Raw genomic sequence first — 23,616 nt, 5'->3', positions numbered from 1 at the left:
ACTGTGGCTGTGTTATCACCACGTTTTAATCAGTCACAACTGACATCAACGTGACCCCTGCTATATAAATTATCCAGCCTGGTTGGCATTCCGGTCTTAAAGAGTCAACCTCTCCCAGCTTCACTGATGTGTGATGGCATTTTACCCACTGCCATTCCAACCCTGTCCCCTAAAGAAGAGCATTCATGAGGTGTTATAAGTAATTGTTCCTTATTCATCATCAAAGTTCTTTAGTAAAAACCAGGAGTGATCAATAGACATTCACATGTCTTTGCTTAATTCTATTTAAAAAGCCTGAAAAACTTCTCTGTACACCCTTTGAAAGTCTTTTTGCTTACTCAACAGCAGAGCATAATCTATTTAATACAATTTTTCACTTATATCCAAAAGGTGGCCTTCTCTAATCTGGCTTTCAAGTTGGAAAGAGAAAAGTTAAGTTGATTCCTGATGGATTTTGCTCTAAAATTTAACCCTCGGGCAGTGAAAGCCTCTTTATCCCAACTGAGTAGCTGCTAAATGAGGCCCCTTTATAACCACTTCAGAATGCACTTTCAAAACAAAAGTTAGAAGGCCCTATGATCCATTCTCAAGAAGGATCTGTTTCTGTTCAAAACCAGTCCCGACCTTTCTGTTGAAGAAGAACAAAATAATGTAGTAACAAAAACACAAGTGGCTGCCAAAGGAAGAGAGAGAAAAAAAAAGAGTTCCTGTAAGGGACTGAAACAATAAATCTCCTCTCTGCTGAACTCCCAAAGGGAGTGTGTGTATTTCCTCCCGTTCTTTATCAGAACCCCCAAAATAAGTAGGAATGGGCAGTGGCTATTCACATTCACTACACCTTTTCCATTCGCTAATAAGGCCCTGCCAGGCTGGGAGGGAATTGTCCTTGCCTGCTTCTGGAGAGAGAAGATATTGACACCATCTACGGACACCATGGAACTGCTTCAAGTGACCATTCTTTTTCTTCTGCCCAGTATTTGCAGCAGTAACAGCACAGGTATTTTTGTCTCTTATTCCTCTAGTGGTACGGATTGGAAATCACTAGTAGGTGACTCAGCCTCAGTTTACTTTCAGGGATCTTCCCCTGACACTTAGATGCAGCAATTCCTTTGATGAGTTGAGTGTTTGGATGTTGACTTGGAGTGCGTGGAGAAGGCTTGAGAGAGACGGTATTTGTTTCTACTAAAGGGAAATGTTTGCGGGTACAGCAGCCTGAAAGCATGTTCGATGAAATCACAAAGTACTGGAAATATACAATGGCCTCTTTAGAGTATAAAAATCTAGGAATACAATGCTGGTTAAAAATGTACTCTCTCTCAAAAATGTATTCTTTTCAGACATAGCTCAGAAATAATAAGATTGGCATGTGTGGGTGAAAGGCTGTAATCGGAGACATTATATTGCAGATGGTAGCCTGTATTTTTCCCAACTATTTTTCAGCTCTGATAAATTGAGGAGTTGAGTAAAGCTGCCTAGGGAAGCGAGTCCTAATATTTTGAGGTAGGGTGAATAGAGAGAGATTCATTTGATTACAGTCTATAGATTTTTGCTGAAGAAATATGCACATATCTAAACATATACATACATTTTGCATAACATTTCAGGAATTTATAAACATAAAAATCCTACCTATTGACTTCTGGTTAAGAAACTCAGATAAAAAATAGGTTTGCATCTTCATAAGCCTTGAGTATATCAATGGACAATTTCGAGAACGATTTACATTTGACTTTTAACCCTTCCTGAGTGATTGAAAATAAACTGTTAAATTTAATCAATATTTATTAGGTTCCTACCCTGTACTGCAAGGAATATAAAAACAAATAAGATGTCCTTGCCCAAAGTGGTAGAAGTACTACTGGGAGAAATAAGCATGTGATTTTAATATAAAATAGATTTAATAAGTGTGAAAATTGAAGAACAAACTACCATAAAAGAACACAATTGGGAAAGACTGATTCAGACTCTGAGGGGTCTTGGGGGGAAAAAAACAAAAACATTCATTTCTAATTTTATTTTGCTCATTCTCAATTTAAAAGATTACTGCCTACAAAATCTTAATTTACAGTGATAATGTCGGAAGAAAATAAGTACATCCCTCCCTGAACAACATTTTATCAGTCATTTCTATGTAAATATCTATGTAAATTTAGTACAAATTCAAAAATACTTCAAATTCACGCACATTTGCTCATCATGCATCTTGGAGTTTCTGCGGTTAAGTTGCAGCTGGTATCAAGGCCAGAAAATTTAACTTAGAAGAGTTACTAGAATCTGATTTTTTAAAATAAAGAACATTTATGTGGTGCCACAGAAATTATTGCACTCGCTTATAAGTAACTTCAGTCTGCTTGGGGAAGATTGATAGGAATCTCAATGCCATGGAAAATATTGCTCACAATTAGATGTGTCAGATTAGTATAAAGTCTGAAAGTCTGGCTTAGGCTGCTCGCTGCTCCAGGTCTGCAAGCATCGACGAGTACAATACTTCGCCGGCATTGTTAAACTCTGAATAGATCATTCGTCCTTCCGAAAGTAAAGTGGAATAGCATCAATAGAAGTAGCCTGCAATACCTGGCCTTAAGAAAGATGTGAAGGTGAAGGACAATCCAGAGATGTACTGGCAGGTTTTTCTGTTATGGTCATTTTGGGAAAATACAAACCTCCTTTTGCTCACTGGTAATGAGCTCAACCTGTTAACAGTTCTTCTTTCTAATGAACTGTTAACCCCTGTAGGATAATTTCCATTTGAGCAGAAACAATAGTTACATAATAACTATCTCCTTCAGGTCAGCCAACAAGTCTACTTGTTAACTGAAGGCCAGTATCTGTAAACAAACAAACAAACCAAACCTACTCCATTTGTCTTAGAGAGGAGGCTATAGCTCAAGAGTATAAATTGACCATTTGAGTGGAGCATGAAAGGATTGGAAGATAATTTCCCATCTACATGTATGATTTTGTTGTACCTGGTTCTGCCTGTTTTTTTGTTTGTTTGTTTGTTTGTTTTTGCAGATTGGGCACAGGGAAGAAAGCATTTCCTAAGCTGACTGAGTACCTTTATTTTTCCTTAACCCCTAGTTCCAGATACACATTGATTTCAGAGTTTTACATGTTCCTCAAACTTAGGAATGATTAACATATTTCATCAGCAAAGTTGATTCTTGGGGGTGAGGAGGGAGGCATTTCATCTGCCTTAAATTCACAAGCTGTCAAGCAGATCCATGCTCTTTTGCATAGTAATTTATTCCTAAATAATTATCTTTTAGATAAATTGACTACTTTTCTTTTCTTCTGATGTTTTTGTCAGTCTCAGATTTAAATAACTACAATATAGTCTTTCATGCTGTTTGTGAAAATCAAGGGAATCTTTCTACATCACAGTCAGTGAGTTACTTTTTATTACTTGGTTGGTGGTATAATATTTTTTCAGTCTCCAATTTGGAAAGCTGTTCTATTGAAATATGTATGGAAGGTTTCTGAAACAGAACTGCCATTCTTTCTTAAGGTTTTCTAAATTGTATTTAAAACTGAACAGACCCCTACAGTGGCTTTTAAATCTAGATGTATGGATGAGCTTTTGACTTTCAGGGCTGAGAGAAGTTAATGAAGAGAGATTCCTCCAAGAAGAAGGAAACAATATGCATTTACTCATCAAGTGCCACTTGCTTTTTGAAATTTGCCTTAACTTGGGAAATATTAAAATGTTGTAGGCATTCTCAGACAGGGACAAACACCATTTTCTTTACTGGTATATGAAGAAGTATTTAATTGCTTGGAGAAATTCATTTGATAGTGATTGAACATTCAATTTCATGAAAAAGAAAGATTAAACACACTATCAGCAGACTCCATGCTAAATATCGTAAGTTTATAGAACTTAATAAAACTTAACCCTCACCATAGAAGTGGGGGAGAGAGGAAGATGAGGGAAGTTATTATAAATTTGGCTATATTGTAGGCTTTAAGAGGTAAATAAAGAATGACATAGAAAATTTACAACTAGCCTGGTTTTGGATGTAAGGACATCTGAAACGGCTACATATAAAAGTGGAAATTATTATAAGCTTTGAAGCTTGAAAATCAAGAGGTTCTAGAGGAACGGAATTTATTGAGTAGATACATTGAAACATTGGTATATTCTAGTCTAGAAACATAAAGAGGTTACAATTTGGGCATAGTTAACTACTGAGAAATAAGGTTGGAAATATAGCCTCAGGAGATATTGAATAACAGGATGAGAAATATTGACTCATATAGTTAATTAGTTTGAGTCTGTAAATGTGTTTGAGTATGGGAATTATATGATCATGGCTATAAAATGGGAAGACTAATCTGTCAGCAGAATATAGATTAGACTACTGGAGTCAAGAGAAATAAAAGGTAAGGAAACTAGGTCAACTGTGATTGCAAGTCTGAGAGTGTGTCAATAAAATGAAAAGAAGGGTCTAGGAAGAGCTTTAAGGAAGTAGAAAGTGTGTGATTTGACATATCATTGACTGGCAGTGAAGGAGAATGTGACTGAAATGCAGAGACAGAGTTTTTTTAATACCAGAAATAGGAAAATGGCTTGGGAGCAGAGATTAGGAAAGATATGAGGAGACGGTTTAGTGAGAAAAATGATATTTGGTTTTGGACATGGTGATTTTGTAATCCTGATATTTATGTAGAGATGTTCAATGGTAAATTAAAAGTGTCTGATGCGTAGTTGGTATGCCCCTGGAGCCAGAGGTGATGTTGAGAGGTGAATGTTCTTTAGTCCTGAATCCAAATATTTCTTAATCTTGCCCATTGTAACATTAATAACATAGAGAAGCAATTTATCCTTCTTCTGGATGCCCGTATATCTAACTCTCCTAAGGTACTTATTTCCAATTCTGTCATAGTTATTTGCATGAATGTCTTATTTCTCTACAAGATTATAAGCACCTTGAAAGTAAGGGCTATATTTGTTACAGATTGCTCAGCAACAGTTCTGAACACATAATAAGGACATAGTTGTCTGAATGAAAGGATAATTGAATGAAATAGTTGCCTTCTTATTATTTTCATATTTTCATTTCTTCCTATGACAATCACCTAATAGTTTACTATCTTGTCCTTATGAAAAAGTTATGGACAAGTATGAATCAGAGAACATAATATAGAAAAAAGTCGATTATTTTGATTTCAGTTATGAAAGTGAGCACCAAATATAAGGGAAAGGGATTCTTATCAAAGGTTAGCCAGCTCTCAAACTATAACCACTGTGGGGAAGAATATCTAAACAGAACCAGCTCTACTTATTTTTGGGTATCAAATATTCAATGTAATACATTCCTATAGTTAAAAGTATTCAAGGAGCTACCTTATTCTCAACCAACTTCTCAAAAATACAAAATGGCTTTTTTACAAGTGAAGTTTACAAAAATAGAAGTTGGAGGAAAGTTAAAAAAAATCATACATCTTTATGCATCATTATAGGTAACGTGAGTTGCTTCAGAGTAGATAATTTTGCTAAGTACTTCTGTTGAGCTTAATCCACACCAGTATCTCTTACCTGAAATGGGTAGTCTATTGTAGGAAGACTAAACCAATATAGAACAAATCCAAATGGAAAAGAATTTAGTCTGCAAACCATTTCTTTGCATTCTTTCTTCACTGCTGATTTTTAATGATCCCCACCTAAAAGTAGAAGTGATCATTCTAGAACTCCTACTTTCAAAAGATTTATAACAGTTGTCAGAAACAAATTCTCTGGCAATTTTATCTTGAAAATTGTAGTTATCCAGAAAACTAAGAAAAAAATGAATATTTAAGGGTTTCACAAAGCTTTGAATTTACTAGACAACTGCCCCTCCTTTCCTTTTCATTGGTGAAGTTACATTCCAAGCTGCAGCCAAATATTTTAACTTGTGAATAATTATCTAATTCAAGTTACTCACATTCTTTTTTTCTTAGTAATCACTTTCCAACTTCCTCTTTGTCTTTAAGAACAATATGAGATGCACGTTTCTAAATACTGAATGTCAGAATAGGAATTTTTTTTTTTTTTTTTTGAGACGGAGTTTTGCTCTTGTTGCCCAGGCTGGAGTGCAACGGTATGATATTGGCTCACTGCAACTTCCGCCTCCCGGGTTCAAGCGATTCTCCTGCCTCAGCCTCCCAAGTAGCTGGGATTACAGACACCCGCCACCATACCCGGCTAAATTTTTTTATCTTTAGTAGAGACAGGGTTTCACCATGCTGGCCAGGCTGGTTGCGAACTCCTGACCTCAGGTGATCCACCTGCCTCGGTCTCCCAAAATGCTGGGATTACAGGCATGAGCCACCATGCCCAGCTCAGAGTAGGAATTTAAGTAACTTTCAATTCCTGTGTACTGAATCCTTTCCAGCTACTGAATTCCTATCCATTATAGGTCTGTAAGCTTAGGCTAACAGTACCTTTTGACTGGTAGAAGCAGCTCTCTCAGTTAGCAAACAAGATCCTTTTTGTACCGTTGCACACCATGGGAAACATTAGTGGTGTCAATTACATCTAGAAAGGGCACTATATGGTTCCCAAATTTGGGGCAACCATAAGAAAAATAGATTTTTAAAACTTGAATAGAGGTTTCATATCCTGTAGAATGATATATGTAGAGATAATCATAATTAGTCCCAAAGTGGAAGAAGTCACCGTATGAGCATTAGATTCCTGTTGTGTCTTTCCCTACATCTTCTCCGGCCACGTTTACTCCAGCCATTGCTATGGCAACCAGCTACGCACGGGTGTAACCTGACAGCTGCTTGCCTCACTTTAATGCATATATCCTGCTTTCTTTCTGGTGCTATTCTGTTATAAAGGTGCATTTCAGAATCTGGCATTATCAGATGCCTGAACTAGAAGTGCAGGAGCATTAGCATTCTATGAGACAGCTCCTGACAAAAGAGGGAATGGAGCCACTGAATACATAAATGCTTTTCTCTTATATTCCTGCTCCAGTTTCATTGTTTTAGTCCTTTTCTCCTCTTCCTGAGATTTTTTTTTTTAATAAACTGTCTGAACAGAAGCCCTTGTTTCAGGCTCTGCTATTTAGGAAAACCCAGGATTTATTATTTTTCTTGATGAGAACATTTTAGTTTAGATGGTAGTGTATATGTAAGTAAAGATCAGTTTCGGTTTCTCTGACACTCTAATTAATATGTACTACCCTTCTTCCTTTTCATTTCAAAGAAAATGAAATATCTTTGATCAATCTTTTGTTACATAAGCTTAACAATATTCTAAACAGATTCTGTTCTAAGGCAATTATTTGCCTGTTTGCAGTAATGAATTATACTGTGAGGTTAGTAGTAAAAAATGTTGATGTCATTGATTTTATTCTTTCTGTACTTCTCATCTGAAATGTGAACTGTTTTTTTAAATCCATTGAATCAGTCATACTCTAGCTGAAACCTGTATTAGTTGTGTCAAAGACTAGAGAATGGAGATCACAGTTGGGAACGGTCCAAGTTAACCTAAAGAAGTATTGTCACAACATCTACTAACATCTACCATTTATTGTGCCAGGCACTTTACACACATTACTTCCATCACAAATTTCAAGGCCAGCTTTATCCCATCTTACTGATTAAGAAACAGATGCTTGGGAATAGTATAAAGTTACACAAGGCTGGTGTGGCTTAAAATCAAAGCAAGGACTGTTGCTCTTCAGCTACCTTCTGATGTAGTGACACTTCAGTAAGTTGAGTTTTCTGAAAAAGAATAAGGATAAAGACTTACCGCTCGAGTAATTTAGAAGTCACTACTGCGCCTCACAGCAACTTAAGCCTTCTAAACTGACAACTAAAACTATAATGCCATAAATGAATTTTTACTTAGCAATAATGTTTTCTTAATATTCTGGATTCAATTAATTCTTAGGGGATGGGTTGGAAGGAGTTGTAGGCATTTGCCTACCAGTCATTGTTATGTTGGTTGAAAAAAACATGTACTTGGCTATAAATGTCAGTGAAGCTAATATGGGACTTGGAGAAGAAGGAAAGAAACAAAGAGGAAATAGCTATCAGTGAATTAATCACTTGGTGTCACGTTTATAATTCTTCTGGAGACAGATTGTCTGAGTTCAAGTTCCAGCTCTGCCACTTACTAGCTGTATAAACTTGGACAAGTTACTCAACTTTTGGCTTCCTCAGCTGTAAAATGGAGATGATTGCCTTATGTGGTTCTTGCAATATCTCTACAAGGAATTACCTCATAGGGATATTGGAAGAATCACACAAGGTAATATGCAGAAAGCACCCAGAATAGCGTCTGATATGAGATAAATGTTATATAAAGTTTTTGCTGAGTTAATGGAACTCATATCCTGCACCGTAGATGAAATATTTTATTTCTAAGTTGATTCCAATCCAGAAGCAGAAAATATTTAAACAATTATAATGTTAATTCTCACAAAGTGAAAAATGAGCATCTGAAAATTTTTCACAATAGAACTGTTGTAAGATGACTGCCAAGTAATATTTTAATTACAATATATGCAGGCACAATTTTATACATTATATGCAAACAGGTGTATTTTCTCAAATATCTTTCAGATTTATGTTATTTACCTTCATCTATAAACTAATCACTCAAATTAATAAGCAAAATTGTGTTTGTATTTAATTAAAACTTTTTAGTCTGAAAATAGTCAACATCCTCAAATATTGTTACTACTCTCATAAAGTATTGAGTGTTGCTTAATCTGAGAGGTTGAATATGTTAGTGGAAGGAAACACGGTCTTAATGTGAAAACTTAAGTTTGAGTCTAGCTTCTAAGTATGTTCAAATTGGCCCAGACATTAAATCTTTCTTAATCCCAGTTTCTGCATGTAAAAAATGAGAAGAAAGATACATATTGACATGGTATTGGTGTTACATGACAATGGGAATACCCATTTTAGATACTGTGCACATCATAAATTACTACTAAAACATTAGCTATTATTGTATAAGTTAACATTAACTCACAGAATCAAGAGAGAAATAGGAAACCGTTCCATAAATTTCAGAATTTTCCCTTACTAGTTGGGCCTTTAACTGCCATTGTATCATTTCTATTTTAGCCATAATACCTTTACATAATTTTTATGGCTGTTCACATCCAAATGGCCATGTGTTGAAATAATGCTTCAGTTATAAAAATCACACACACAAAACACAGAAAACCATTTGTATCACACATTGAATTTATTTTTAACTGAAGTGGGAAAAGAAATACTTTTTTTGTGGTATGAACTGTGAAATCGCCCTCCTAGGGTGTTCAGCAAGTGTGAGAACATAAGTGTTGAGTTCTTGGGCACTCTCCCCAGGATACAAAGGCCACTCCCACATTAATGAGCTCAAAGCCATTGTGACAACTCTAAACAACCATGAGAATTCTCCAATTATCTCTCTCTGCAAACCCAATTTTTAAAAGTGGGGCTCACCTTTTTTAAATGCACAGAGTGAACTAACTTAAAGATTTATTAAGTAATTGCATTATTGGGATTAGAATAATTAAATGATGTGATCAATGAACTTTTTATTTTTTCTCCTTCCTTTTCATTTTTTGACAGCCTCATTTGTTGGGTACAAGTTTTATATCAATTAAAGTTTAAAATTCTTAAGGTATACAAAGGAGAAGAAAAAATCATTTAAACATCTATTATTAGGTTTTGTTACAACTTAACTGTATATAGGAAGCAAGGACAATTTCTAAGTGACTATTTGTGTGTGTGTTTCCCAAGACCTATTTTTGGGCACAGAGGTGATATTTAGTAGCTAGCCCTTGCTTTAATTTGGAGAATTCTGTTTCTACAAAAGTCAGAAGAGTTGAAAATACCCAAGGCATTCCTAGATTTGTTTTCAGTTACTTGAGGGCAATATTTATTTTTATCCCTGGCCTCTGTAGAGGGGAAGCAGTAAGTGTATTTGGGAATACTCGTTTGGTTGGCTAAACTTATTTGATTTGCTTTATGAAGTTGACCTACCCTCTTACTATTGTATAAATAGCAGAAAATACTTAACATTGAATTATAGTGACTTTTCAAATCATACCAGAGTGTCGTGAATATCTGAATACAAGTGCCAAGTCATTCCTATTACTTGCTCACATATACAAAAATTAGTGGTCTGTAATTCATCAGGTAATTCTGAACCATTTAGATCAGATTAGTCCCCACCCCCACTAGGATAGACTGTAAAATTATGAAAATTCAATTGTAAAGGCACTTTGATTACATAGTTTACCTTTCCAACTCTGAAGTCTTAATTCAGTATGTTGAGTAATTAACTTTATCCTAATCTTGTGCAGAAGCAAAAGCACCACATAATTCAGTTGTTCCTAGATCAGTAAATAATCCAAACGCCCTTTGTGCAATTGACATGAGATAAACCACCTTGTTCTTTGTTAAATACAGAATCCTTTCCCCATAATACATATGCTATTCATTAGAATATTACATAAAAGAAAGGGTACTTTCACATAAAAAAAAGAATATATTTGGCAATATAACAACTTTCTTATATTTTTCCCATTGAGCCCTGACTGGTGTGACAAGCCAGCATACTGTAGTGGTGAAGAGTACACTGAATCTTTGAGCCAAGAGCACTTGGGTTAGTTACCAGGGGCCACATGCTTGCTGTGTGACTGAGGCAGGCAAAATTTTTAACCTCTCAAGGCTTTAATTTTCGTGTCTATAAAATGAGTGTGGTTTAATCAAGTGATATGAAAGGTTTCTTCCAGATCTACAGTTCTATAACCTTTGTGTAACAAACAATTATTTACATTTTGCCTGAAGTTATCTTGCTTCATTTTCATCCTGTTATCACTAGATAGGCTTCTTCTGGAGCAAGATGTTTTATTCTATTCCCTAATGTTTACTTCCTTTAGAGATTTTTCAGTTAGGGATGTTAGAAAGCATCCACTTTGCATGTAAAAGGCCAATTCTCTGTCATGAGAGTTATTTCTCATAGTACACATCAACAAAAAAACATGTTTTTCATTTTTCCATGTGGTCTCATTTTTATGCAAATGGGAGATATTTGTTAGGAGTGGGGCTAGAAAAAAGACTTGGAGAGAGGGTGGGGACAGAAACCAACATCCGGAAAAAAGATTGAGAATAAAAATGAGGTTAAAAGAGATTGAGGAAATGACAGAGGCTGGGAGAAAGAGAGAAACTGTCTAAGACAGCTGGGAAGCTGGGAAGAGGAGATGGGGAAACTCATTAATTGGTCTAAGGATTTGGGAAGAGTATTCTGCACAGGCCCTGTAGCCACTCTTACAAGGCCAGTACCCAGTGGAGTTCTTCCTTCTTGCCATTAAAGCTCTTGCCAATCCTTCTTCCCTCCATCCACTCAATGTGCAGTGTGCTCTTTTCACTGTCCCATACCCACAAGGTAAGCAGAGATGTTTACCTTTCTAGGAAAGTGTTAGAGTCTAGGGCTTTCAGGGGAAATATTGGTATAAATTTAATCTAAATTATTATTATTATTTTTTGCTTGTACTAGTTTAAGATAAATTTGGCCAAGGACAGATTTGGTTAATACAAATATTAGTCGAAGTGCTGAAATCTCACTAGGCATACAGGCTTAAATTCCAGCTTTGTTTGACAATCTCCTCGCAAAGAGGCGCCCTTCATCTCCTAATCATTATAAAATCATATCAATTGCTTTCACTTCTACTATTAAAGTCCCTCATGTTTTCATTAACATTGGATGATCCTGGGCCTCTATCCTATAGGGTACTCAAGAAATTTAGCCACATTTAATAATAGTTTTATTAGAGAAACAACTATGGTATTCCCTTCAAAGTTTCAAGTGGGATCAAGATGCATTAGATAATCCAAACACAAATATTTCTGGTTCCCAGAGAACTGTTAACTGTTAAGAAGAGTTTAAGAATATATAGAGGATTAAATTACTAGCATTTGTGAGCATGAAAAAAATGCAGAAGCTATGATATTATGAATCTAGGCTAGAAGGGTAGTCACACTTCTAGTATCAAAAAACAACAGACTGAAATTTGTCAACTGGTTCATTAGCTTACCGTTACTTAATGAATTAGGATAACTTACAAGAAGAATTTAGCAGTCTATCTTCCAGAATTTACAAGCTAGCAACCCTTAACCTCTAACTTGAATGTCTGTGTTGTTTGGCCACACTAAACATGTAACATACCAGGTGTGTTTTATGACCGTATAAATATTTACAAATATTTTAAAATAAGGAAATTTTGCAAAACAACGATAACAACAATAAAAGAAATAAAGTTGTATTTTCAGGGTTTTTTTTTTTGACAAATTGGACTTCATATCCCCTCATGATATTATTCAGTTAGATCTGAGTAATAAGTACCCCTTTAAATTGAGAAATGCCCCTTTTTTCTACAAACATATATGCATTTAAACCCTACCTTATCCTCTTTTACCTCTCTGCATGACCCATGGGCATTTGGGTTAATCTCATCACCTATTTCATAGTAGCTGTAGGGTTTTGTCTAAGCATTAGGCATACGATTTGCAAAGCTGTCACCATGTTTGTGGTGACTAAATGGATGTTGAAAAGATAGGGTTCTGGGGGCCTTTTTCTACAATTAACTAGGCTTGCCAGCTCAATCTCAGAATTTTAAAGACACATTCTAGGTGCCAAATCTTTCCATTTTTCATAAAGATGATTGCTTTTATTAAAATGTTACTATAAATAATTAACTTAGCAGTGATTACCACTCTTGTTTCATAGTCTTAGGAAAGCATAAAACTTAGAAAATGATTTAAAAAACATAGAAACCACAAATCATAAAATGTAGTTAAAATTCTATTTTATTTTTGTTTCCCACTATCCCTTTAATATTGATTTGGTGAATATAAACTTTTCATCTTTGATGAAACTATTGGAAACCTATGGCTTTTTTGCTCACCTTTAAGAAATGGACAGTTTTGTGGACAACTAAATTTTCAGAGTGTATCAATTAGAAATTAGAATACATAATCCAAAATTATAATTAAAATTTCTCTCTTGTAGGTCATGCCAGTGTGGAGTAGGATTCTACAAAGTGGCTTTTTTTAGAGGTCTCTATTTTTCTGCTTCCTCTCTCAAGCTCCTTTCTGACCAACTGTACTGGGAGCAGAGTAAGGGAGGAGTGAGAGGATGAATGAAAGACATTACTTGATGTGGCGCCGTAAGCTGTGCTCACAGTCTGGGAGATAGTTAAAGCCCAACTGCTGAATGGTGTACTTTCAAGGGTTCCTCAAAAGTGTACTTTTCAGCCTCTCTCCTCTGTAGTTCCTTGCCTCATGTGGGTGAATCCCTATTCTGGGAGTTCACTGTTTACCCCTTCCAAAGCACTGGTCATCCTTGTTAACCGAGAGCTTCCTCATGTTCCCAGTTCTCCAGGCAGAGCTAAGGAATGGAATTCAGGATAACCCTAAGCCCACACTCTCATTCTCTCTCCCTTTTATTTGGCCCACAGGAAACAGTCCAATACCTCTTTCCCTGGCAACATCAAGCAGTGCAGGCTTTGTAGGGTCCAGCCCCACAGGGTCAGTGAGTTTTTCTCCCCGTGTGTGGAGATGAGAGATTGTAGAAATAAAGACACAAGACAAAGAGATAAAAGAAAAGACAGCTGGGCCCGGGGACCACTACCACCAAGACGCGGAGACCAGTAGTGGCCCCGAATGCCAGGCTGCGCTGATATTTATTGGATACAAGACAAAGGGGTAGGGTAAGGAGTGTGAGCCATCTCCAATGATAGGTAAGGTCACGTGGGTCACATGTCCACTGGACAGGGGGCCCTTCCCTGCCTGGCAGCCGAAGCAGAGAGAGAGAGAGAGAGACAGCTTATGCCATTATTTCTGCATATCAGAGACTTTTAGTACTTTCACTAATTTTGCTACTGCTATCTAAAAGGGAGAGCCAGGTGTATAGGATGGAACATGAAAGCAGACTAGGAGTGTGACCACTGAAGCACAGCATCACAGGGAGGTGGTTAGGCCTCTGGATAACTGCAGGCAGGCCTGACATCAGTCAGGCCCTCCACAAGAGGTGGAGGAGTAGGGTCTTCTCTAAACTCCCCTGGGAAAAGGGAGATTCCCTTTCTCAGTCTGCTAAGTAGCGGGTGTTTTTCCTTGGCACTGACTCTACCGCTAGACCATGGTCCGCTTGGCAAAAGGCGTCTTCCCAGACGCTGGCATCACCGCTAGACCAAGGAGCCCTCTGGTGGCCCTGTCCGGGCATAACAGAAGGCTCACACTCTTGTCTTCTGGTCACTTGTCACTATCTCCCTTCAGCTCCTATCTCTGTATGGCCTGGTTTTCCCTAGGTTATGATTATAGAGTGAGGATTATTATAATATTGGAATAAAGAGTAATTGCTACAAACTAATGATTAATGACATTCATATATAATCATGTCTATGATCTAGATCTAGTGTAATTCTTATTGTTTTATATATTTTATTATACTGAAAAAGTTCGTGCCCTCGGTCTCTTGCCTCAGTGCCTGGATGGCTTGCCGCCCACAAGGCTTATTCTCAACATGGTTAACAACTCTCCCGATCCTACATCAAGGCAGTTAGGCAGCTATCGGCTATCTTTAATTCTCTAGATTTCCCAGGAGTGAGTCAGATCCTAGGCCGTTATGCCTTCCAACTGTAAGGATCACATATTAAAGTAGGTTTGAATTGAGGGAGCAGACAAGCCCTTCTCCTTGGGGATGGAAGAGGTGGGAATGGGATTCAGAAACAATATTCTACAAAGACAACCTCTTCTCAAATAATTCTCTCTCTCTCTGCACACATAGTTTGATTTTGTTTACGTCATGGAGTAGGTAAAGGGTTTACAGGGTTTATCAAACAGATTATAGATATTTTACTTGAAAATTTGCATATGGTTATTTTTCCCATCTTCTTGTAATTTAACATATCTAGATATCTGGTTAAAACTTTAGTATTCACATATTGTGCTTGATATCTTGCACTAACATTTCCTTTGAAAATAACTAAAGATCTGAATGTGTATTTTCTCTGGGTTTAATATAATTAGATAATAAATCAATATTATAATTAGGAAAATAAAATATCTGTATCTTTCCCAGCCTGGATAATATGGCAAAATCCTGTCTCTACAAAAGAATACAAAAGTAAGCCAGGTATGGTAGCACACACCACCCCAGCTTCCTGAGGTGGTAAGATTGCTTGAGCCCAGGAGGTCAAGGCTGCAATGAACCATGATCACGCCACTGCACTCCAGCCTGGGTGACAGAGCAAAACCCTGTCTTAGAACTAAAAAATAAAAAAGTAGATTGGTGAAAATAATAAAAATAAAAGCAAAACTAATGAAATGGAAAAGAAATACATAGTGCGAAGAACACCCATGTGTAATGATAAGGTTGGTAATCCTCTGCTGATACTAATCAAGAGAGCAGAAACAAGTGAATAGAAATGAAAAAGGAAATACTACTGCAAATTGTGCCAAAATATAAGTATAATAAATAGATATTATGAAAAGCCTTATGCCAATAATTTTGCCTTATGCCAAAGCCTTATGCCAAAAATTTATGTAAAGTAAATACATTTCTAAAAACTATAGCCTATCAAAACTGACACAAGCAGAAATACAAAACTTTGGTAGGCCTTAAATTGTAAAAGAAATTAAATCAGCCATTAATAATCTTCTCACACAAAAAATTTCCAGCCCAGTAGGTGTCACATGGAAGTTATACAAAACTTTATTTTATTTAATAAATAAATTCACTTTTATATAAGCTCTTCTAGAGAATAAAAATAGAGGTTTTATTTTCCAACTTATGTTACAAAGTTAGCTTATTGTTGAAACCAAAACCTGACAACAATATTATAAAAGAAAAATGGTATAGACCAATCCCATTATGAAAAAAGATGTTTAAAAAGCCAGCAAAATGTTTAAAATGATACTTTTATTATATCAAATTGAGATTATATTATCAATGTGAAGTTGGTTTTACACTAGAAAATCAATTGACATAATTCATTACATGGAGAAATAAAGAGAAAATATATGATAATCTCATTGAAGCAGAAAAAACACTTCTGCACATTTAATATTTATTGCTGATAAAAATGCTTAGAAAACTAAAACAATAAGAGGATTTTCCTAATCTAATAGAGCAGCTTCAAAAACTGTGGCAATCATCGTGAATAATAGTAAAATGTTAGCATTTTGTGAGAATAACAATAAGACAATCTTGCCCAACAATTCTACTTTTATAAAACTTTGTACAAAATATCCTAGCTAATGCTGTAAAACATGAAAAATGAATATATTAAGAATTGGAAAGAAAAAATCAAAATTGATATTATTTGTAGATGTTATAGGACATTGATATAGGAGTTAAAAAGAAATTGTTTAGGCAGTTAATAAGCATAAAAGATTTCGTGGTGGAATTTCCTTTAATTAAAAGCAGCCCCCAAATCATTTTTTTTCTAGGGCAGCCTGAAAAATCAAGCCACAAGCATAGATATGCAAGCTTGCATAGGTAAATGCCTGCAATTGTACCAATAAAAAAGGGATATCTGGAAGCCAGGTATATTCGACATGGAGGTTTTGTCTTCCCTTTTCTTTCTTGCCACGTGTGCAGGTAACATGGCCCCAGCCAGGTAAAGATCCCATTTGCATAATAAGAAATTAGGGTGGGACAGCCAGGCTCTTCGTGAGCTATGTAAATGTCACATCTGGTCCAACCAATCCACTACGTTCTATATAAATCAGACACCACTTCCTCAAGCCCCTCTATTAAGCCCACTGCATCCTGCCATGAAAAGGAAGACCTTTTTGGAACCTCCCTTCCTCTACATGGGGGAGCTTTTCTCTTCTTTCTTTCGCCTATTAAATTTTCTACTTTTAACCCCACTCCTTGTGTGCTGCATCTTCAATTTCCTTAGCACTAGATGACGAACCTCGGGTATTTCCCCAAACAAATGACACCACGTAAACATGATTGTTTAAGTACAGTATTTATGAGAACTTACCAAAAAAAAAAAAAAAAAAAAACCCACTAGAATTAAAGAGTTTATCACGGTCTCTGTATATAAAGTTTATGAAATCAATTGTATTTCTATTGATGCAACAAATAATTTAAAAGAAAATGTAGCAATATGCCATTTACGGAAACATAAAAAAGCACCTATAAATAATTATAATAAAAGATGTGCATTATTTGTATGAGAATAATTATAAAACTTTATTGAAAAGTTAAAGAAAACTTGAAATAAAGAAAACTGGATTGACTGGGCAATCCAGTATGTGGAATATAAGAAGCTTTTTATAATTTTGTATAAAAGTGCACAAAACCAAGAAATCCTTAGTAATTTTTAAAGAAGAAAAACAGGAAAGGATAACATAACTCTACCATTTATAGAGTCCCATAACAAAGATACAGTAATTAAAACAGTCAAATTGGTGCAAGGTAGACAAATCAAGTGGTAGTCACATTGATGCCACATAGATGAATAGAAAAGAATAGAGAGCTCTGAAACTGACTTACAGATATATAGATCTTTGATATAAAACAAAGATGGTACAACAGAGCAGTGAGTAATGATTGATCTTTTCAATAAATGCTGCTGGTACCATTGGGTAGCCAGTGGAAAAAAATAAATTAGACTCTTACATAGCACTACACATGAAAGCTAATTCCAGATGAACCATTGACTTAAATATGGAATGGAAATCTTTAAAACTTAAAAAAAAATAGGAGAATAGCTTTATAACCTTATTTCAGGAAAATACACAAAAAAGCACTAACCATAAAAGAAAGGACATACATTTCATTGCATTGGAATTAATTATTCTATTTATCAGAAGATGCAGTGGCAAAATTGAAAATACAGCCACAAAATGGGAGAAAATATTTGCCGTGTATATATAACTGACAAAAAATGACTCATCTTAATATAGAAAAAAACTACAAATCAGTAAGAAAAACAAAAACAACCCAATCAAAAAATTTGGCAGACTTAAGTAAGTACTTTCCTTTTATGCAATAATAGAAATAAAAATAAAAATATGTTTTTAGCAGAACTTTTGAGAATAGCCCAAAATTAGTGACAGCTCAAATGTCTATCAATTGCAAAATAAATATGTAAATTATGCTTTGTTTGTTCAATGTATTGTATATAGCAGTGACAATGACTATAGCTATAATCAATAAAATGAAAAAAATAAAAATATACTGGGCAAAACACAATGCCTCAATATGTTGCCATTTACATAAAATTAAAACACTGAAATCTAAACTATATTATATTCACATGTACACATAGAGAGTAGTTCTATAAAGAAAGGCTAAGAATGATTACCATAAATCAGATTAGCAGTTACCTCTAGAGTAGTGGAAGAGGGATATAACTGATACGTTTACAGTCCCAAGGAGATTTTACACTGCTGGTAATATTCTATTTTTTAATCTGGGCAATGATTACACCAGGTTTTCGCTAAGATTTATTCATTATTTTTACATTTATATTTTGTCATGTTTTGGTCTGTTAGCTTTTATAGTTGTCACAAACATTAGGCAGAAATAAATAAAACTCAGATTTTGAGTTTAAGAATTTTAAATTGAAGCAGGGAATCTATTAAAAGTCTTATTGGGGAAAGATGATAAGATCCTTCAAGGTCTTAAGAATGATTACTACTTAAAAGAGACTGAATGTATTTAATTCAAAAATCTTAAGAAATATCAGGAAAACCATGGAGAGAAATGTCGGCAGCCTCTGATGTGTTTTGTGACAATAACAAACTCTTTTTTTTTACAAATAAATCTGTATTATCATTATTCTTTGTACACTATTTGAGGATTTTCCATTTCCCCACATCTCTAGAACAAATCCCCTATGAACAAAAAAGATATACTTTACACTTTTAAGCTTTAGCTATTATCAATTGCTCTCAATGATACTCTGCTATTCTGAATTTCAGTTTCTCATTAAACCTTACCTATTTAGGGTTCAAAGCCTCACTTGTAAGGCTTGCTTAGGCTTGTCATTTTGTAGGGAGATAGCTTTCTGTAAGATGTGACTGCCTCAAATTATTTTAGCAGTTAAAGGTATTCACCATCTTTAATTAGTTATACACTAATTGATTTATCTGTTGTGCCACTAAATTGAAAACTGACCCCAAGGATTTGTGGCTAACTGCACACTTCAAAATCCTTGTTCTGCATGGGGTCCTTGTCACAAGGCTAGGACAAAAGGTTTGTCACGAGGCTGTCTTCTGAAGCCCAAACTGAAGCTTGCTTACAATGCTTCTTGGTGCTTAAGACAGACTATTATTAGTTGGAGAAATGTTTGAATTCTTCTGAAGACTTTAATTCACTTAAATTTGATTTTCCTCAAATCCCATCTAATTCAGGGCAGAAAAGGTAATTAAAAAATGTAAACATCTTAAAAACTAATCAATTGTTAAAGCACTTATGAGCAAAGCCATGAAGTTTGTTCTTTGATGAATCATTTCAATGTGGTAACACATCTGACATTATAATGTAATACTAATATTGCCGTATTTGTGTATTTAATTGAAAGTTTTCAAAATACTTTTACATACGTTAGTTCTACAAAACACTTAAAAGCAGTCAAAGTGGTAAATGTTAACTATTTTCAATTAATAATAGAGTTTTGAATACTTAAGGGAGTTTACTTAACAAAATATATAAATGGGATTAAATGCCAAAGGATCCCTAGAATGATGACTGCATTCACTACATTAATAAATGGAATAATCACATTTGTAAATTAAACTTAAAATCTTACAAGATAAATAGATTTTTTTATTCTGTAACTTAAAAAAAATGGAACATTAACTTCTAAAGCCTAATTAACCACTGAAAAAATCTTTTCTGCAAACAAAATGTACACTTGAGGATATTTTTTAAAGAATACATTTAATAGCTCTAAGAACATACCTGCAAAGCATACTAAATAGTAGTATAATGAATATAAGATATATAAGTAAATTATTTGAATTGATAAGGAAAATAAATAATTAATGTTTATATCATCACCTAGCACAGCCCTGGTACATATAGGCATTCTGTAATTATCTGTGTTAAATGAATGAAAAAGATTCATTAAATGTTTAAATGTAGAGTTTAATAATTGTTATGCATAGGCCGGGCACGGTGGCTCATGCCTGTACTCCCAGCACTTTGGGAGGCCGAGGTGGGTGGATCACCTGAGGTCAGGAGTTCAAGACCAGCCTGGCCAGCTGGGCATGGTGGTGGGCGCCTGTAATCCCAGCTACTCAAGAGGCTGAGGCAAGAGAATCGCTTGAACCCAGGAGGTGGAGGTTGCAGTGAGCTGAGATTGTGCCACTGCACTCCTGGGTGACAGAGCGAGATTCCGTCTAAAAAAAAAAAAGTGATACATTGTAATTATGGAAAGTATCATGTTACTTTCATGACAGAGATATTTTACTAATTGATTTAGCTTATAATTATAATTTACATTCCTTGACATGTCTCCATGAGAGTTACTTTGTTCATGAACTAGATTTGCCTATTTATTTTCTCCTAATATTAGGAAAATAAATACTTTTTTTCATCTAGCGAAACAAATTTTAGGCTGAAATTCTTTTTACTTTCATTTACAGATTGGAAAATTAAGATAGGCAAATGATATAGATGTGTAAATTTGGCTGGAATTAAATTTCATTTCAGACATTGTTTCTTCAGACTAAACAGTAAATCATTCCAACTCCTTTCCTTCTCCTTTTGGAATCCAATTTACATCTTTACTCACATTAGTTTCTCTTCTTTGACAACTTTGCTCTTGTTTAAAATTCACAAAAACTGAATTCCTGCTGTAATAAGAATCCAACCACTATTGAAAAAAACAGCAATAGTTATCTCTTAATACTTAAATATCATGATCTCATCACTCTAGTACCATTTGAAAATAAGATTTTAAAATAAAATACCATATTAATGACTCATTTCCTACTTAGGGTTCCTTTGGTTTTACATCTTTCCTGATGCATTTACTCCTATACTATTTTACTAAATTTTTATGTATCTTTTTTGCTCTTTTGTTTTTTACTTTATATTTTTTCTTCTGAAGTTTATCCTATACATGAGCAATAATTTCTCAAATTATTTTTATATTGTCATTTTCCTTAGTATTATCCAAGACCTTAAAAATGAAGTTCAACTTGCTCTTCTTTAAAAACTTGATTTGGGCCTGGCGCGGTGGCTCACGCCTGTAATCCCAGCACTTTGGGAGGCAGAGGCAGGCGGATCATGAGGTCAGGAGATCGAGACCATCCTGGCTAACACGGTGAAACCCGGCTTTACTAAAAATACAAAAAAATTAGCCAGGCGTGGTGGTGGGTGCCTGTAGTCCCAACTACTCAGGAGGCTGAAGCAGGAGAATGGCATGAACCTGGGAGGCGGAGCTTGCAGTGAGCCGAGATTGGGCCACTGCACTCCAGCCTGGGCGACAGGGCGAGACTCCGTCTCAAAAAAACAAAACAAAACAAAACAAAAACAAACTTGATTTGCATTACTTTTTAAACTGTAAAGTTCATATTCCTTTGCAATGCTGTACTAAATCTTCTTTAGATTGACTTTGCTACTTACTGGCTCATAGGTTTATCTAGTTTTTTTTTTTTTTTAATAGTAACAAGAGACAAAACTCAAAAGCCTTACTCAAGTCTAGCTAGATTATTGTAGGTCTTATACTTCCTTTTTTATATATAATTTTTTCTTTTCATAGGGACTTTAGACATAAAGCGGTTTTTAATCAACTACATGGCCCTTAGTTTCTACCTATATTATCAGTCCCTAAAGCAATACTGAAATTTGGGCTTCCCTGACTTTATTTCTCAAAGCATGCTAATACAGTTCTTAAGGCATGCTAATATGAGAAAAAAAAAAAGGAAAGAGAGAAAATGGAATGGGACTCACTTTCTGTCATATGGAGAAGCTATCATTTGGTGCATTACAAAATCCTTCATGACTGATTTGGAGACCTTAAAAAGCTTTATCTAGAGCAATATTTCCAGTTTGTGTAATAGGGTACAACTTCTGGTACTTAAGATAATTTTAGGCATAAATGCCCATAGAATTAAATAACATTGACTCAAATCTCTAATCTGCTTCTGGTTTTTAATTTAGAACATACATGTTTGGTGCTTTCGTGTTTTTACCATGCCCTAAAACTCACTAGTTCACTCTTTAACATCAAGAGAGCAAGGTTCAAGCATGAAACCATCATAGTTAATGATACCTGTCTAGAGCTGAATTACTTTTTTCACAGTATTTGTTTTTGTAGTTATTTCTATTACCACTTTTGTGGTAGTATTACAACATTTCTTTTGGAACATTGAATTGAATCATTTAAAGGGAAGTAATTTTAAGAAAAAGAGTAAGAAAATAATAAAGAATATGAAAAAACTCATAAAAGTGTTAAGAAAGTGAATGAAGTTTTGGACATACATTTCTGGAGATTAAACCACAGGCAGCTGCTACAGCCAAATTTGGCATTTCCTTTTGCCAGCATTTTTTTCTCCCTAGAAGGCTGCTAAAATCGACAAGAGTTTTTAGGACATTTTGATAGTTGGTAAATGACTCTTCTGAACTTATCAAATATATTTTACTTCAACCTTTATCACCCAGGAGGATAGGAAGAGTAGTATTTTCAAATGTTACAGAGTCTCACTAGACATAAGAAAAATGCCAAGAACATGGGCAATATTCCCAGATTTTAAAGTGACCCTCTATCTGAAAAACAAAAATCATAAATCCATATTTATTCAGCATTGAACACTACTGAGGTCACAAAAGAGCAAAAGTGTGTTTAGAAATAATAATTATATGTAAACAGATTGCAAACAAATTTAAGCCAAGAAATTTTATTTCAATATGAAATTTCAACAGTAAATCATATAATCAATATAAATTCAACACAGTTGTTTTACTCTTCTACTTTTAGCAGATGGTAATTCTATTTAAAATGATAGAATAATCCTAATATTTTGATGATTCTGGCTATTCAAGAATAAATTTACTTATATTTAGCATTTAATAAACATTTATTGAGGGCCTAAAATCAAGTACTGCATTAGTAGCTAAAGATACACAGATAAATGTTAATGCTATAAAAGTTATTTGAAAACTGATTAGTCTTATATGTTTTATATAATGACTCTAACAAAATTTTAATTATACAAAGCACCATATCTCTTAGGTCTCAATAAAAGAAATTACGTATTGATCATAATATGAGATTACATCGATTGGTTTTCTCCTATTTATATCCTTGTTACTCTGTCAGGAAAGTAAATTTAATTGTTCTGGCATGAATTTGTCTTCAAAACCAGAAAAATCAGTTTACAAATGTTAACTCTGTTCTAATGGTAGTCTTCACATTTAGGAAACACTTTATTACTTAATACAGGTGATATCTCAGATTTAAGTATATTGAGGCTGCATTGAAGTACTTATTCCATAGCTTCAGATTTTATTTGTTCTGATTATCCTGCCATATTTGTAAAGCAAACAATTTATAGCCAAACTGTTTGGAATAATTTGTTATAGAACAAATTTATGATTATCCTCTGCTTGTCAAACTCATTATTGTGACTCAGCAAATTTGATTTGAGCTT

The 23,616-nt window shown here is 34.8% G+C and overlaps 1 protein-coding gene across 2 annotated transcripts in view; it reads left to right on the top strand.

Moving 5' to 3' along the window:
- The first annotated feature begins 711 nt into the window (after nucleotides 1-711).
- EMCN (endomucin) overlaps nucleotides 712-23,616 on the top strand; it is a 128,508-nt gene continuing 105,603 nt past the window's right edge. The window contains exon 1 of one of the 2 annotated variants that reach the window (XM_003829944.5): nucleotides 712-997. In XM_003829944.5, the coding sequence (XP_003829992.3) occupies nucleotides 934-997 (64 nt within the window). In that variant the 5' untranslated portion in view covers nucleotides 712-933. The remainder of the gene's footprint in view (nucleotides 998-23,616) is intronic. The other variant, XM_003829945.4, reaches the window with a different exon arrangement.

Source organism: Pan paniscus, chromosome 3 (genome assembly GCF_029289425.2).
Source record: "Pan paniscus chromosome 3, NHGRI_mPanPan1-v2.0_pri, whole genome shotgun sequence".
NCBI classification, from domain to species: domain Eukaryota; kingdom Metazoa; phylum Chordata; class Mammalia; order Primates; family Hominidae; genus Pan; species Pan paniscus.
Note: the sequence above shows the minus strand (reverse complement) of the source record. Positions and strands in the feature narration are given on the sequence as shown.